We start from the raw sequence: 16,387 nt of genomic DNA on the forward strand, positions 1-16,387 counted from the left end.
AATTCTGACGTTCATAGCCTCATTAAAATATTTAAATTAGGGAACCACCCCTGGAGAGCAGGTAAGTCACCTGCCCCACAACACGCTTCCATTAAATACGGAATTAGTTGCGTTGGGAGCGGTTTTCCAATTTTTGAATATTTAACACCCTCCACACACATCCTTGGTGGGGGGAGAGTTGAAATACCTACAGTGTCTCTATCTACACTGCCCAGTATTTCTGCTCACCAACCAGTATAAATAAATATGTTCAAAACCTAAGCATTTACAAATTCACTGGCACTAATGCATAAGGGGAAATATTGAGGCCTGACTAATTGAACAGGTATCACTGTCCTGTTAACTCAAAAGTTATAAATGCTTGTGTAATGGAGGAACAGAAATTATGTATGCAACAAGTTCTCAATATGTGAAGGATTTCTCCATATGTTTTGCTGGTTCTTTTTGAAGCAGTTTAAAGGTACAGGAATGTGACTGAATCTAAACACAACTGCTGTCACCCAAAGGAGATTTCATTGTATCTGTCTGGGCTGGATTTGAATGCAGAGTGTAGCACTGAATAAGGATCAGCTATGTCCCCGTCCATCTGGTGTTACTGGGTATGCAGCTTCCCACAGTTGCTAAATTTCACAATTACAAAATGAGTAGACTGAAATTACCAATGGAGGTAGCGTTTATTTCATGATAGAGAGAAACAGAACGAGATCCATGTTGCAGCATGTCTGTTAATAGAAAGTTTAGTACATACAAACAATTCAGGCAGACACAGAGGGGATATCATTGTACTGAGACTGATATCGGCTGGAGAGAGTGAAGAATGATTATCCATGCTACATCGCGAATCGCTGGGTGGTCAATGTGGAAATCAAGGCTGACTCACTGTGGGGCCTGACAACGACCAAGGCGATAGATTTCGGGAAAATCTGCAATGAAAGAAGATTTCGAATGAGGCAGCAATAATTTGGCATTCTGGTGCTCCCAACCTCTATGCTCATCAGTCTGTGATTTCCACCCATTCATTATTAGAAAGGGAAATTCAGCGGCTGACAAGAGCTGAGCAAAACCTAGCCTCCGTATAATTCTTTCTTTCCATGGCCTTCCACCATCTGTGACCCACCCTGAACAGGAAGATGGAAACTGTGACACAATCCATGGCTCACCCTGAACAGGATGGTTAGTGGAAATCTGGAACATGTTCCCTTAAAATCCATTGATACTAGGGGTCAATTGAAAATGTTGAGACTGATAGGCTTGTGCTAGATAAGGCTGTAAAGGGTTAGGGAAGCAAGGTGGATAAATGGAGCTGAGACTTAGACAAACCATGATCTAATGGAATGGCAGAACAGGCTCGAGGAGATAAATGGCCTCCTCCTATTCCTATGTGTCTAAGATGAAACTGTGACACTACTCATTGGACCATTCACTCACTATGATTAGACAGCATTTTTTAAAATAGTGGTTGAGGGAGAATAGGGTCAGATACTGTCCTTCCACACTCTGGACTGGGTGGTACAGTGGGTCAGACACTATCCTTCCACACTCTGGGACTGAGTGGGACAGTGGGTCAGACACTATCCTTCCAAACTCTGGGGCTGGTTGGGACAATGGGTCAGACAATGTCCTTTAACACTCATGGACTGCGTGGTACAGTGGGTCAGACACTGTCCTTTCACACTCTGGGACTGGTTGGGACAGTGGGTCAGACAATGTCCTTTAACACTGTGGACTGGGTGGTACAGTGGGTCAGACACTGTCCTTTTACATTCTGGGACTGGGTGGTACAGTGGGTCAGACACTGTCCTTTCACACTCTGGGACTGGGTGGTACAGTGAGTCAGACACTGTCCTTTTAACACTCATGGACTGGGTGGTACAGTGGGTCAGACACTGTCCTTTCGCACTCTGGGACTGGGTGGTACAGTGGGTCAGTCACTGTCCTTTCACACTCTGGGACTGGGTGTTACAGTGGGTCAGACACTGTCTTTTTCAGATCCACACCAGGTTCTGCTAACCCATCATCCCTCTCTCCATTGACCTGCATTGACTCTTGTTCCTCAAGACCTCCAATCTAAAATTCTCATCCTCATATTTTAATCATGTCTGAAAAGGCAGAAACCGTCTGAACATTTGAAAAGTACTTGGATATGCAATTGCCGTAATCTACACAGCTGTAGGTCGAGAGCTGGAAACTGGGATTAGGCTGGATGGCTACTTGTCGACCAGCAGGGATGCAATGGGCCAAATGGCCTCCTTCCAAGCTGCAAACGTCTATGATTCTCTGATCCCTTTATGGATTTATCCCTCCCTATGTCCCTAACCTCCTAGAGCCCTACAACTCTCCAAGAACTCGGTGTTCCTCCAACTCGTAGACCTCCCACTTCTGCCTCATCGCTGGCAGCCGTGCCTTTGGCTGCTGAAGCTCTCTGCTCAGGAATTTCCTCCTTCAGCCCTCTGCCTTTCCATATTCCCCATCTCCTTTAAAACCCTACTGAAATCTGATCTCTGTGACCAAACTTCTCGTCACCCATCCTTCAAACTCCTTCTTTGGCTTGGTGTCCATTTTCTACATTACAGGTGCGGTATAATAAAGCCTGGCTACCCGACCCAAACCCGACTAGACCCGACTACATGTGCCGGGTTTGAGTCGGGTCAGTTCCGAGTACAGCATTTGGGCTCGGGTCGGGCTGGACAGCGCTGCCTCCGGGAACTCATGGTTTCAGGCTTACACATGATTCCCCACAACTCCATCTGCAGGAATAGCCTGCTGCCGGAACAGATGAACAATATTTGTGTCAGGTCGGGCGTGAAAAAAAATTAAAGCACCCGGGCCTGGGTCAGGTTTGGGTTGGCTGTGGACGGGTCGGGCCTGGGTCGGGTTTGGGTTGGCTGTGGACGGGTCGGGCCTGGGTCAGGTTTGGGTTGGCTGTGGACGGGTCGGGCCTGGGTTGGGTTTAAATTTTATTCCTGAGCCAGGCTTTACTGTATAAATGCAAGCTGTTGTTATTTCCTTCTATAATGTCCCTCTCATTCACTTCCTTCCAAGGCTGAAGATACTGAGTTATTCTAATAAGTATAACAGACTGTGAAAGAGGAAATAAACTGCTCCTTTTCCTCGTACTCTGTGATTCCAGGCTCCCACAATGTGATAGTTTACTTTGCGCAGTCGTTGCGATGAATTAAACTCGGAGTTTCAGTAATATTTACCAGGTGGTTCACAGGTGTAGAGGCCTTCCATTGCTGTGACATATCCTTCACCCAGGAATTGTGTGAAATTTGCAGTGGGCACTTCAATGAGACACTGAATCGAGTCTGAAAACAAGAGCCTCTTGTGGTGAAACTTGGTTGAATTGAACATTGCGAACTTGTCCTCCTCGGATCCACCACGGCCGTGTTTCAGCTGCATTAAGAAACAACCCGATTACCAGCGGTGGAAGAAAACATGCTCCCATGGTATGTAGCTGAATTATCTTCTACCACCAGGACCTCAATATCTAACATGCTTTAATTAACCTCGAGGGTTCTGCATGATGCACCACTGGGATGCACCATTGTTGGCTGGGGTTTCATCTTTCCACAGCAACTCTCTATCTCTCTCTCCAATTTTTAACAAGGTCTCTTTTCTGAGGATTGAGAATGCATATCACTGGGCAGTGTCACATTTAAATGAACCACACTGCAATATTCAGAGTTGGAGCTAAGGTAAGTTATTTGCTCCACCAGGTCAGGGATACCCCAAGTCAAGTACAGCATGGGTTAGATACAGAGTAAAGCTCCCTCTACACTGTCCCATCCAACACTCCATGGTCAGGTACAACATGGGTCAGATAAAAAGTAAAGCTTCCTCTATACTGTCCCACCAAACACCACACCAATCTGAAACACATACGTTGAGTAGAGTACAGGTCGTTCCTAAACACTCGGAATGAGTACAGGTGATTCCCAAAGACTCATAATGAATATAAGTCAATCCCAAACACTGAATGAGTACATGTTGATCCCAAACAGTGCCACTGATTACAAGCAAACACTAAACACTCACAATGTGTACATGCAAGCTCCAAAAATTGCAATGTGTGCAAGTAAACCCCAAATACTCACTTGTTGCTCCTTCAAAAATTGCAGGACTTGATCCCTGTTCTCTGCACGGGATGCAACAGTTCGAGCTGCTACTTGTGCCAAGTGACAAGTCTTGTAATCTGTAACAGCAGCCTGAGTGCCATCTATGCACAGTAGCCTGAAATCACTGGACCTGAGACCTCTAGCCCACTCCTCCTGTGAATTACCTTGAGGGTTAAACATTGATTGATTTAATATACAGAGCAGTTGCACACAGATTAAAAGCCTTGCCTTCATAGCAACTGACCTTGATATGTTCCAAGCCTACTATCACAACATGGTTTGATTCCCTTCCTGTCACATGGTACAGAACCACTCAGGAAAGGGGCTCCAAGTATTTGTGCCAAAACCTCTACAGGAAGGCCTCAGAATAGTTAATAAGAAAACATTTAGAGGTTACTGTTGACTTTTGAGAATAAATTGCAAGAGGAGTGAGTTTGAGACTGTATAAAACTCTTGTACTGGATCAGAAGATGTTTCTGGATCAGGAAGGCCTGATCAGTTCACATAGTTCACTCAAACCAGACTAAAAAGGCCTCCATCACCTCGTGCAGGTGAAATTTGTCTTGGTTAGCAAAACAGAATGTGTGATTGTGAATTAGCCCCTTTCTTTCACACTGCACCTGCTTTTCATTCCCAGTTACTTGACAAAGGAGAATTTTGTCCCTTTGTCTTTGAATGAGTCTAAAACTTTTGCCTTCAATAATCTCATCAGAACCATTCTTCTGTTAGTTCTGTTCCTAACCCTACTCCCTCAGTAGTGCATGAGAATGTTAGCTGAGAATCTCTTCAAGTGTTTGGAGTGGGATTTGAACTCACAATATTTGAACTCAGAGGCAAGAGTGCTACCACTGAGGCAATGCCTGAACTTATTCAGCCCTTAAGGGTGCTCATTTACTTACTTATATTTGTCCAATAGCTCTCCTTGAGCTTGTCACTGACAAATCCCAAGCTGCAGGAGGGAGGGCTTCAGTTTTCTGAGACATTGGGACCGGTTCTGGGGAAGGTGGAACCTGTACAAGCCGAACAGTCTGCGCCTGAACAGGACTGGCACAAATATCCTTGCAGGAAGGTTTGCTGGTGCAATTGGGGATGGTTTAAACTATCTTGGCAGGGGGATGGAACCTGAGTAAGTCCTAGACAGGACAATTTCAGGGCAGGGAACAGGAGGCAGAAAATTAGAGAGTGACTCTGAAAGACAGAAGAAGCAAAGGTGTGCAGCACAGAAATTTGGCAGTGTTATAGGGTATTTATTTAACTGCAAGGAGTATAGTACATAAAGCTGATGAGCTGAGAGCACAGATAGACAAATGGCAAAACAATATTGTTGCTGTAACAAAAACATGGTTTAAAGAGAGGCAAGAATGGCAACTGAACATCCCTGGATATAGAGTTTTCAGGCAGGATAGAGGGGAAAATAAAAAAGGAGAGGGTGTAGCATTATTAGTTAATGAATCGATAACAGCTTTGAGGAGGGATGATATGCTAAATGAATCATCAAATGAGGCCATATGGGTGGAGCTCAGAAATAAAAAAGGGGCAGCCCCATTACTGGGAGTGTACTAAAGACCCCCAAATAGTGAGAGGGAGGTAGAAGAACAAACATGTAGGCAAATTTCTGAGTGCAAAAACTATAGGGCAATAATAATTGGAGATTTCAACTACCCCAATATCAACTGGGATACAAACAGTGTGAAGGGCACAGAGGGGACAAAATTCTTGCGTTCAAGAGAACATTTTTAGCCAGCGCGTAACAAGCCCGATGAGAGGAGGCACAATTCTAGATTTAGTCTTTGGTAATGAAGCTGGGCAAGTGGATGAAGTAACAGTGGGTGACCATTTTGGAGCCAGTGACCGTAATTCAGTAGGTTTTAGCATAGTCATGGAAAAGGACAAATATAAAACAGGAATAAAAGTTCTCAAGTGGGGGGAAGGCAAATTTTAAGAAACTGAGAGGTGACCTGGTGCAAGTGGACTGGATACAGCTACTTGAAGGAAAATCAGTGGCAAACCAGTGGAAGGCATTCAAAAGCGCGATAATGCAGGCACAGTGTTGGCACTGCCAAATCTAGAGCCCCTTGGTTATCTAGAAGCTTACAGGGTAAGTTAAAGCAGAAAAAGAAAGCTTATGGTGATCATAAAAATCTTAATACTTTAGAAAGCCTAGAGGAGTATAGAAAGTGCAGGGGTAAAGTAAAAAAGGAAATTAGAAAAGCAAAAAGAGGACATGAAAAATTATTGGCAGGTAAAATCAAGAAAAACCCAAAGATGTTTTATCAGTACATTAAGAGCAAGAGGATAACTAAGGAAAGGGTAGGGCCTATCAGAGATGTACAAGGGAACTTATGCGTGGATGCAGAAGATGTGGGCAGGGTTCTTAATGAGTTTTTTCTGTCTTCACAAAGGAGAGGGTTGATATAGATATTGTAGTTAGAGAAGAGGAGTGTGAAATATTAGATTTGATAGAGGGTCTGACATCCTTGAAAGTGGATAAATTTCCAGGGCTGGATGGATTGCATCCCAGGTTATTAAAGGACGCCAGGAAGGAAATAGTTAATGTGCTGACGATCATCTTCAAATCCTCACTAGATACAGGAGAGGTACCAGACGATTGGAGGTCTGCAAACGTTGTGCCATTGTTTACAAAGGGTGCGAGGGATAGGCCAAATAATTACAGGTGGTCAGTCTGACCTTGGTGGTGGGTAAATTGTTAGAATCTATTCTGAGGGACAGGATAAACTTCCACTTAGAAAGGCATGGATTAATCAGGGATAGTCATCATGGTTTGTTAAGGAAAGCTCATGTCTTACTAACTTAATTGAATTTTTTGAGGAAATAACAAGAAGGCTTGATGAGGGTAGTGCAGTGGATGTGGTCTACATGGATTTTAGTAAGGCATTTGACAAGGTCCCACATGGCAGACTGGTCAGTAAAATGAAAACCCATTGAATACAGGGGAATGTGGCAGGTTGGATCCAGAATTGGCTCAGGGACAGGAAACAAAGGGTTGTAGTTGACGGATGTTTTTGTGAATGGAAAGCTGTTTCCAGTGACGTTCCACAGGGCTCAGTGTTGGGTCCCTTGCTATTTGTGGTATATATTAATAATTTGGACTTAAATGTGGGAGGCATGATTGGGAAATTTGCTGATGACACAAAAATTGTCTGTGTAGTTGATAGTGAAGAGGATAGCCGTAGACTCCAGAATGATATCAATGGTTTGGTTGAGTGAGCGGAAAAGTGGCAAATGGAATTCAATCCAGAGAAGTGTGAGGTATTGCATTTGGGGAGGGCAAATAAAGCGAGGGAATACAAAATAATGGGGAGGATATTGAGAGGGGTAGAAGAAGACCTTGGAGTGCATGTCCACAGGTTCCTGAAGGTGGCAGGACAGGTAGATGGAGTGGTGAAGAAGGCATATGGAATGCTTTCCTTTATTGGCCGAGGTATAGAATACAAAAGCAGGGATGTAATGCTGGAACTGTATAAAACACTGGTCAGGGCACAGTTGGAGTATTGCGTACAGTTCTGGTCATCACATTACTGAAAGGACATAATTGCTATGGACAGAGCGCAGAGGAGATTTACAAGGGCAGGTTGAGAAGGTGGTTAAGAAGGCATACAAAAACCTGGACTTTATAAATACAGGCATTGAGTACAAAAGCAAGGAAATTATGATGAACCTTTATAAAAGAATAGATTGGCCTCAACTGGAGTATTGTGTCCAATTCTTTTAGGAAGGATGTGACGGCTTTAGAGAGCGTGTAGAAGAAATTTGCAAAAATGGTTCCAGGGATGAGAGACTTCAGTTATTTAGTTAGATTGGAGAAAATTGGGTTATTCTTCTTAGAGAAAAGAAGGCTGACAGATTTAATAGAAGTGTTTCAAATAATGGGGGGTTTAGACAGAGTAGATGGGAGAAACGGTTCCCGTTGACAGAAGGGTTGAGAACCAGAGGACACTGATTTAAGGTGAATGGCAAATCAATGATGACACAAGGATAAGCTTTTTTACACAGCGAGCATTTAGGATCTGGAATGCACTGCCCGAGAGTGGTGAAGGTAGATTCAATTGTGGCTTTTAAGAGGGAATTGGATAATACCTGAAGAGAAAAAAATCGTTGGTCTACAGGGAAAGGACACAGGAGTTGCTGAGTTGCAGAGAGCTGGCACAGACATTATAGGCTGAATGGCCTCCTTCTGTGCTGTAACCATTGTATGATTCTATGACTCTATAAATTATGATGGCAGGTTGCATAAAGTTGTCTTGTATTCCCTCTATAGAAAATTAAGGGGTAATCTGATTAACATGCTTCAAATCTTAAAAGGATTCAGTAGGATACAGAGAAACTATTTCATTTGATGAGGGAATCAAGAACAAGGAGATATAAAATTAAAATTAGAGCGAGGGAAATCAGGAAGCACTTTATCACACAAAGAGTGGTGAATATCTCAAACTCTCTCCCCCAAAAGGTTGTGAATGCTGAGTCAATTGGAGCTTTCAAGATAAGCAGAATTTTGTTGGCTAAAGGAGATGAAGAAAAGTCAGGTTAAATGGAGTTCAGGGGCAGATCAGCCATGATAGGATAGCCTAGTGGAGCAGGTTAATCTACCTAAATAAAACTGGATCACCACACAGAAGGTTCATGCATTAAATCACCAGATAATTTGGTTTGTCTCTTTATTACCAATGCCCAGCCTGAGCTGGGTTATCACTGAAAGCTCTATCAGTTCAATCAGCATTGTAGGACCAGGAACTCACTCATACCATCAGTGTTCTCAAAGATAGTTGTTTGTCTGATGAAAGTAACATCGCCCGTCTCTGCCAGGCACCTGAAAGAAATTCCGATAAATAATTTTAAAAAAAGGTTTTTATTTATTCATGCAGACCCCCACCTGCCAAGAATGAGACATATTAATTTTGTCATATGAACATTGATTTTAAACTGTTGCTGGAGTGAAGAAATGACTTGTTAAGAGATCACCAGAACTTTGACTGGAAGCCATTTCCCTACTAAGAGATGGTGCTTGTGGAGACAAAGTACGATTCCTTGGTCCAATTAACCCAAATGGATTTTGATCACCAGACATTGAAGGTGTAAGGAAGCTCACGTTCCAGGGTCTGCTAAGATGATACAAGCCACAAACACAGGACTGGTTAAACCAGCTGGTCACATGACTAACTGGCTGATCCAGGCTTTTGAATGAGACACAGGACAGTTTGAATTCAGACTAGAGTTTTCACCTGAAGCTGGAACAAGAAAGGCTCTCGCCTGGTTGTCTCTCTCTCTCACTTTCTCACAAGCCACAAGACCCATGGAAGACATGGAATTGTTTGACCTGTAGTAACCTGGAGCTCGGACACTGGCCTGTGCTGGTAAAAACCAGTTTGAACTAATTACTTTATGGGACAAGACAAAGAACAGGACACAGGAAAAGGGCCTTATTTGGACACGGTGTGATACCGGGGTCTAAAAATACGTAATAGCGAAGTGGCCGCAATACGGAGCGTATGCTGGTCACACTAGTGATAAGGGAAAACCTGTAGCGGAAGCCCTTTGGAAGACTGCACAGGCAAAAATGTCAGCTAGGAAATTTAAAAAGATACAGAAGTTAGTAGCTATCGGCTGCTTACTTGAGGAATGGATAGAATGCCAACAGCAGGCTAAAAATGAGCAGAACAGGCTCGAGGAAGAGAATAAAAAACTCCGTGAGGAGGCAGCCCACCTTAGTGAAAAAGTAACTGATTTGCAGGGACAGAGAAGTGCGGATTTGATGCATGTGAACCAACATCAGTTACAGTGTGAAAAACTAGTTACGGAAAAAAGTAGGCGAGAGGGAGAAGCCCAAACAGCTAAAGCTGAGGTGGAAGGATGGAAGCAGCAATGTAGTGATTTAAAAACTGCCATGAATGTGATTCAGAGAGCAGCTCAGGAAAAGAGAAGTAGTTCAGGTGATCACACAAAGTGTCAAAAATACATAGCAAGACTGCAAGAGCAGCTAGCCACGCAGAGAGGTCTAATCTGTGCTTTTGCACCCGAACGAAGTGAGGAGAACGGTGAAGGGGGCATAGATTGGAATGAGTTAGTAGACAAAGCGGCTAGATACGGCCATGATGACGGAGACCCTCTACCCGAGGATCCTCCGCCAGCATATGAGCCAGAGCCAAAGGAGTCATCGGCCCCCATGGCCCCCCTTGTGACCACTAGGGCAGCGATAGGGGCAGATGGCCAGGTGGCAGTTGGCCCGCGGATGACATATTCCACTCCAATGGGGGGACAGCAATTGAGGGATATTGCGAAAGATATTGGGACGTGCGCACCCGGGGATGATCCGAGGGAGCTGTTCCAAGCGGTCAGTCAACAGAGAGGAATACACGGCTTAGATGATGCTGAAGAAAGAAAATTAATTATAATGTGCCTACACCCGCACATACACTCCGCCCTACCAGAGGAGCAAAAACTCAGTAGAGGCACAAATGAGGATTTAAAAGAACAAGTATTAAATGTCATGGGTGCTAATAGAGGGGACCCGGTGGAGGCGCTAACAAAATGTTATCAATGAAAAGGTGAACACCCTGTCGCATTTGCAGCTCGCATCTGGGTGGTGTTTCAAGGGGTATATGGTGCGAATCTAGATAGAGCCAATCCAACGCCAGAGATTAGAAACCAATGGCTGAGAACGTTGGTGTCACATGGCACTGAGGAGTCAAGAAGGGCACTAGATCAATTTGATCCCTCTGATAACACACACACAGAGGCTTGGGTACTCAGGAGGATGGTTAGAGCATGGGAGAAGGAAACAACAAAATTCTCCAAGGCCCCTGGGGGAAAGGTGATGCCTGTAAAAGATCAGACAATAACCTGGAGAAATGAAGGGAGGGGAACTACACAAGGGGCACCCCACCCAGTCTTTCAGACAGGAGGAAGGGGTAGAGGCATTGGGAGAGGATCCGTCCTAGGAACAGGGAGAACTCCGGGCGGGCCGACCCACTGCTATAACTGTGGCCAGGAGGGACATTTCAAAAGAGAATGCCCAAACCTGAGACGAGAAAATGTAGGTCGGGGAGGAGGCCAGAACAAACGCCAGAGCCTACCCGTGGAAGGACCAAATAGGTCAAATCCTCAATGTGATATACTAGAGATAGCACCTTCTTCGGGGTTGTACCCTGAACCACAATGACGGTTGCAGGCCTCTCCATTATGGGTGTGTGACACACGGTGGGATAACACAGGGAGACCCCTAGTGAATGGTAGGGTTGGAGGCCGCCCTGTTACGTTCCTTTGGGACACTGGAGGATCCCGAACCACCATAAACACCACCAATGTTAGTAAAGTAGATTGGGAAATTCAAAGTAAACTTGTTTTACGTGGATTGACAGGACATTCAGAAGCGGGATATGTGAGCGTACCATTGGAAGTCAGTGTGGGGGACGTAGCAATAGAGCACTCAGTGGTTCTCATTCAGTTACCGAGAGAACAAGAACATATATTAGGGTGTGATTACATGGCTAAAGCAGGACTCTGTTTTGATCCTGTTAATTGCGCGATTTGGCACATGCCCTTGGGCATGGGTAGTATAGATCACACATCCGTCCTGGTGGGGGAATACCAGGATAGGATATGTACGTTCAGGGAACTGTGGACAAGACCAGAAGAAATGAGTAGCGATAGTGAAGTACAACAAATCATCACACGGAATTCAGTAGTATTTGCTCGACATAAACATGATTGTGGGAAAATGACCGGGAGTGTGTGTATACAGGGCCCAGACCCCAAACCACAGAAGCAGTATGGTTTTCCGAAACAGGCAGAAGAGGAGGTAGGAAAGGTGATACAGAGTTTGTTGCTACAAGGGATATTAAGACCGGTAGCCTCCACTAACAACTCACCTATTTGGCCGGTGAGGAAACCGGATGGTAGTTGGCGACTAACGATAGACTATCGAGAATTAAATAAGGTAACCCCGTTAACGGCCCCTACCGTAGTAACTAGCCCAGAGACGGTAGTTAAACAAAATGAAGATGCACAGTGGTTTTAGACATAAGTAACGGTTTTTGGTCTATTCCACTGGAGAAGGAATGCCAATATAAATTTGCGTTTACCTTTCAAGGACCGCCCTGCCACAGGGATTTCAGAATTCCCCGTCTATATTTCACCAACGTTTAAGGGAAGGGTTAAAAAGGTTCTCAAAGCCTGAATGTCTGGTGCAGTATGTAGATGACTTACTGCTACAAACTGAAGCGGAACAGGAACATTACCAGCTACTAAGTGAATTACTACAATTGTTACATGAATTGGGACTAAAAGTAAACCCTAAAAAAGCGCAGGTTATGAAACAGAAGGTTAATTACTTGGGAATGATCTTGACACCAGGAAAGAGAGAAATCGACCAACAAAGGGTAGTAGCGGTTAGCAGACTCCCTGTCCCGAGGGATCTAAAAGGGTTGAGATCTTTCCTGGGTTTATTGGGATATTGCAGGGACCACATTGATGGATTTGCTACAAAAGCAGCCCCATTAATGGAACTATTGAGAAAGAATGTGGCGTGGGAGTGGAAAACTGAACACACACAGGCCATTTCAGATTTAAAGCAGGCACTAGCTGCTGCGCCTGCTCTGAAAACCCCAAATCCAACTGAGCCATTTTCATTGGAGGTAGCTACCACAGACACCACCCTCTCAGCAGTTCTGTTACAGGAGACACACGGGAAATTGAGACCAGTAGCGTATGCCTCGTGTATGCTTTCACCGGTAGAGCAGGGGTATACGACGTGCGAGAAACATTTGTTAGCAGTTTTTTGGGCAGTACAGTATTTTACTTACATAGTGGGACTGAATCCACTTAGAATATTGACAGAACATACCCCTGTACAGTTACTATTAGACGGTAGGATCAAAGATGGGTCAGTAAGTCAGAACCGAATTGCTAGGTGGACACTAAAATAAAAGCAAAATACTGCGGATGCTGGAAATCGTTTATAATCTGTGACTTTTCTAATATTTGTCAGTTCCGAAAATTTCAGAGCATGACAGCCCCCCACTTTACTTTCATTTTTAGTCATTTTTAGTTATTTTTTCTTCCTTTTTTTTTTGCATTCCTTTTTACATTTTTTACAATCTTTTTTTGCATTTATTTCATTTCATCTTAGTTTGTTCAGTTTGCTTACCCACTGTTTTTTTCAGGTTGTTTTTCTTCAGGTTTGCACTTGCTGATGTTCAATATTCAGTATATTCACACCTAATCTGTACTGATGCTTTGTCTTTCAACACACCATTAACATATTGTTTGCCTTTGCTCCGTGACCTTTTGGTCAGCTATGTGGCCTGGTCCAATCTGCACCTTCTCCTTTGTTATCTTTTGCCCAACCCCCACCTCACTTGTTTATAATCTGTGACTTTTCTAATATTTGTCAGTTCCGAAGAAGGGTCACTGACCCGAAACGTTAACTCTGCTTCTCTTTCCACAGATGCTGCCAGACCTGCTGAGTGAATCCAGCATTTCTTGTTTTTGTGCTAGGTGGACACTGTTGTTGCAGGGAAGAAACATAAGCGTGAAAGGAGTAAAAACTACCACTATGTTGGCAGACAACCTAGTGTATCAAGGAGAGAAACATGAGTGTCAAGTTATGATAGTAAATGATCCCAAGGGACCATTTGTATCAAAACAAAAAGGAAGGGGTAGGAGTGGATTAGAGAAAGCAATGGGGACAGAAAGTAAAGATGCAAGGGAACAAGAAGAACCCCACTTAAAAATTTTTGTGGATGGTTCCGCATCAGTTCCGGGTGGCGAGAGGAGGACAGGGTGCGGGATATATGTAGAAGCCGAACATGGTCAGGAAAAGTTTAGCGCAACCTTAAAATTGCCGAAAACCATGAGTGCACAGGTGGCAGAATTAGCAGCCGTCGCATATTTGGTTGGCCACCCGGAATACTTCCCGCCTGGATCAGTTATATATTCTGATAGCATGTTTGTCAGTAATAGCCTCACGGAACATTTGCCCTTATGGGAGGCGAGGGGCTTTGTTTCAGTGGATGGGAAGCCCCTTCCATCGGCCCCATTATTAAGATACATCTTTGAAGGAGCACAGGGGAAAGGATATGGGATCACGAAGGTAAAAGCTCATTCAAAACTTACTCTGGAAGGGAACAGGAAAGCGGATGAGCTAGCCAAACAAGGTGCTGTTAGTGGGCAGGAATGGCAGCCACCGATTGAGGACATTGGGGAACAGAAAGGAAAACAGGTTAAGGTAATGGATTTGATAGAGGAGCAGAAGAAAGATGGAGAATTGAAAAAACTGATAGGAGTAGCGTCAGATACATACAAAGAGTACAAGGGCATAAATATTCAGGACGGAGTAGTCTTATGTGAAGGAAAATTTGTAGTGCCAGAGGGGGGATGAAACCAAATAATCCACTGGTACCATGACTTATGGGGACATAAAGGGACAGAGAGTACCCTGGAAAGGATAAAGGAGGTTTGCTGGTGGCCTGGAATGAAAGGTGACGTGGAACACTACGTCAAGAATTGTTTGATCTGTGCACAACACAACCCCGATAGGAATGTCAAGAAAGGGGCCCTCCGACATACTAGACCAGTAGAAGGGCCTTGGACTAATTTACAGATAGACTATTTAGGACCCTTACCCCCCACTCCAGGAGGGTTTAAGTACATTCTAGTAATAGTAGATACGTTTACCAAATGGGTGGAAGCTTTCCCAACCAGAACAAATACAGCCAAAGTCACCGCGGAAATTCTGTTAGAAAGGGTATTCACTCGGTGGGGTTTACCCTGAAGTATAGAATCAGATCAGGGAACACATTTTACAGCCCAAGTAACGCAAAATGTAATGAACCTCTTTGGGGTCAAACAGAGATTCCACATACCCAATAGACCACAGTCTAGTGGAATTGTGGAAAGGATGAATCGGACATTGAAAAACATGATAGCTAAAATGGTACAGCAGCATAAGGCGACCTGGCAGGTTGTTTTGCCCTATGTGTTGATGGTAATTAGGAATACCATAGCTTCATCATCAGGTTATACTCCCTACAAACTCATGACGGGAAGGGACATGAGAGGAATGGAGGGGTTGGTAGGTTTGGACTTGTCCGAACTTGAGGTGGACAGTATTATATCAGAAAAATGGGTACAACAATTAGTAGAAACAGTGAGGGAAGCAAATTACGTAGCAGCTCACCAACAGGGAAAGAAGAGACAGCAAAGTAAGGCTTATTTCGATGCGAAAGCCAGCCCGATAGAGTTGGACCCTGGACAAAGGGTAATGATCAGAATATACCAGCCCATCTCATTTCTGAGTCCAAAGTTCGCCGGTCCCTATGAGATCGTAGATAAAGCTAGTCCATCTGTATACAAAGTATTGACGGCGCCAGATAAGAGTGGCTGGTATCACATTATTCAGTAAAAGTTAGTAGGAGAAAAACAAGACAATCACAGTTGGCATGTGATGCTTGATGCTACCGATGTTCCGATCGAAGGTCAGGGAGATCAAGAGCAGGATCAATTGCAGATCCAAGCGGAAGTGTTTGAAAGACAACCTGATGTTGTACATCCACATACAGAGGGAAATCGTGGGAAAAAACGAAAGAAAAATAAAGAAAACAGAGAAAGTAAGTGGGCTAGGAGAAATGGACGGTTAGAATCAGTAACAAATTGGGAACAAGATATAGACAGTCTGGCTCAGTGTATGGAGAGATGGATAAGAAAGAAACTGTAAATAAGAGCAGAAATTACACTTGTATATTACAGGTCCAGCCCACAATGAAGAGGGTGATACATTGCATTGCAATTGGATTGACCATATTTGGGACTATGGGTGAATCCGCATCGGAGCTGTCACGACGAATGAACGAGCCTGAAGCAGTGGCATCGTGGGAAGACTATCCCGTGGCCAGAAACAACTTTGCTCGGCAGATCAAGATAGTTCGAACCAACAAAGGACAGCGAGAAGATTTAAATTTGTATTATGCGGGAGTAGATGGGTTGGCGTGCGCGGGAAAAACATTGGGTATACTGGAGGGACACAATGTAGCCATTCACAATGTAACCTCGGACTTGGTTGTTGGTGGACAAGTCCTGCCTAAGCCAATAAAGAGGATAGTGATAAAGGAGAATCTTACGGTCCAGCGTACTGATACAGATCAAGAGGTACGGGAATATATTGCCACTGAATTGCCACCCATCCCACACCTAACAGCAGAATGGGCACAAATAGCAGAAGAGGCAAAAGAGATAATTCATCAATGGAATAAACA

The 16,387-nt window shown here is 44.1% G+C and overlaps 1 protein-coding gene across 1 annotated transcript in view; it reads right to left on the bottom strand.

Annotated features, from left to right (window-relative positions):
* Positions 1 to 655: 655 nt before the first annotated feature.
* Positions 656 to 16,387, bottom strand: part of LOC137375008 (serotransferrin-1-like) — a 109,824-nt gene continuing 94,092 nt past the window's right edge. Inside the window, exons 25-28 of the mRNA XM_068041632.1 lie at positions 8,882 to 8,946; positions 4,098 to 4,282; positions 3,204 to 3,396; positions 656 to 923 (exon numbers count right to left, since the gene is read on the bottom strand). Of these exons, the coding sequence (XP_067897733.1) occupies positions 877 to 923; positions 3,204 to 3,396; positions 4,098 to 4,282; positions 8,882 to 8,946 (490 nt within the window). The 3' untranslated portion in view covers positions 656 to 876. The remainder of the gene's footprint in view (positions 924 to 3,203; positions 3,397 to 4,097; positions 4,283 to 8,881; positions 8,947 to 16,387) is intronic.

The sequence above is a fragment of the Heterodontus francisci genome, chromosome 11, assembly GCF_036365525.1.
Source record: "Heterodontus francisci isolate sHetFra1 chromosome 11, sHetFra1.hap1, whole genome shotgun sequence".
NCBI classification, from domain to species: domain Eukaryota; kingdom Metazoa; phylum Chordata; class Chondrichthyes; order Heterodontiformes; family Heterodontidae; genus Heterodontus; species Heterodontus francisci.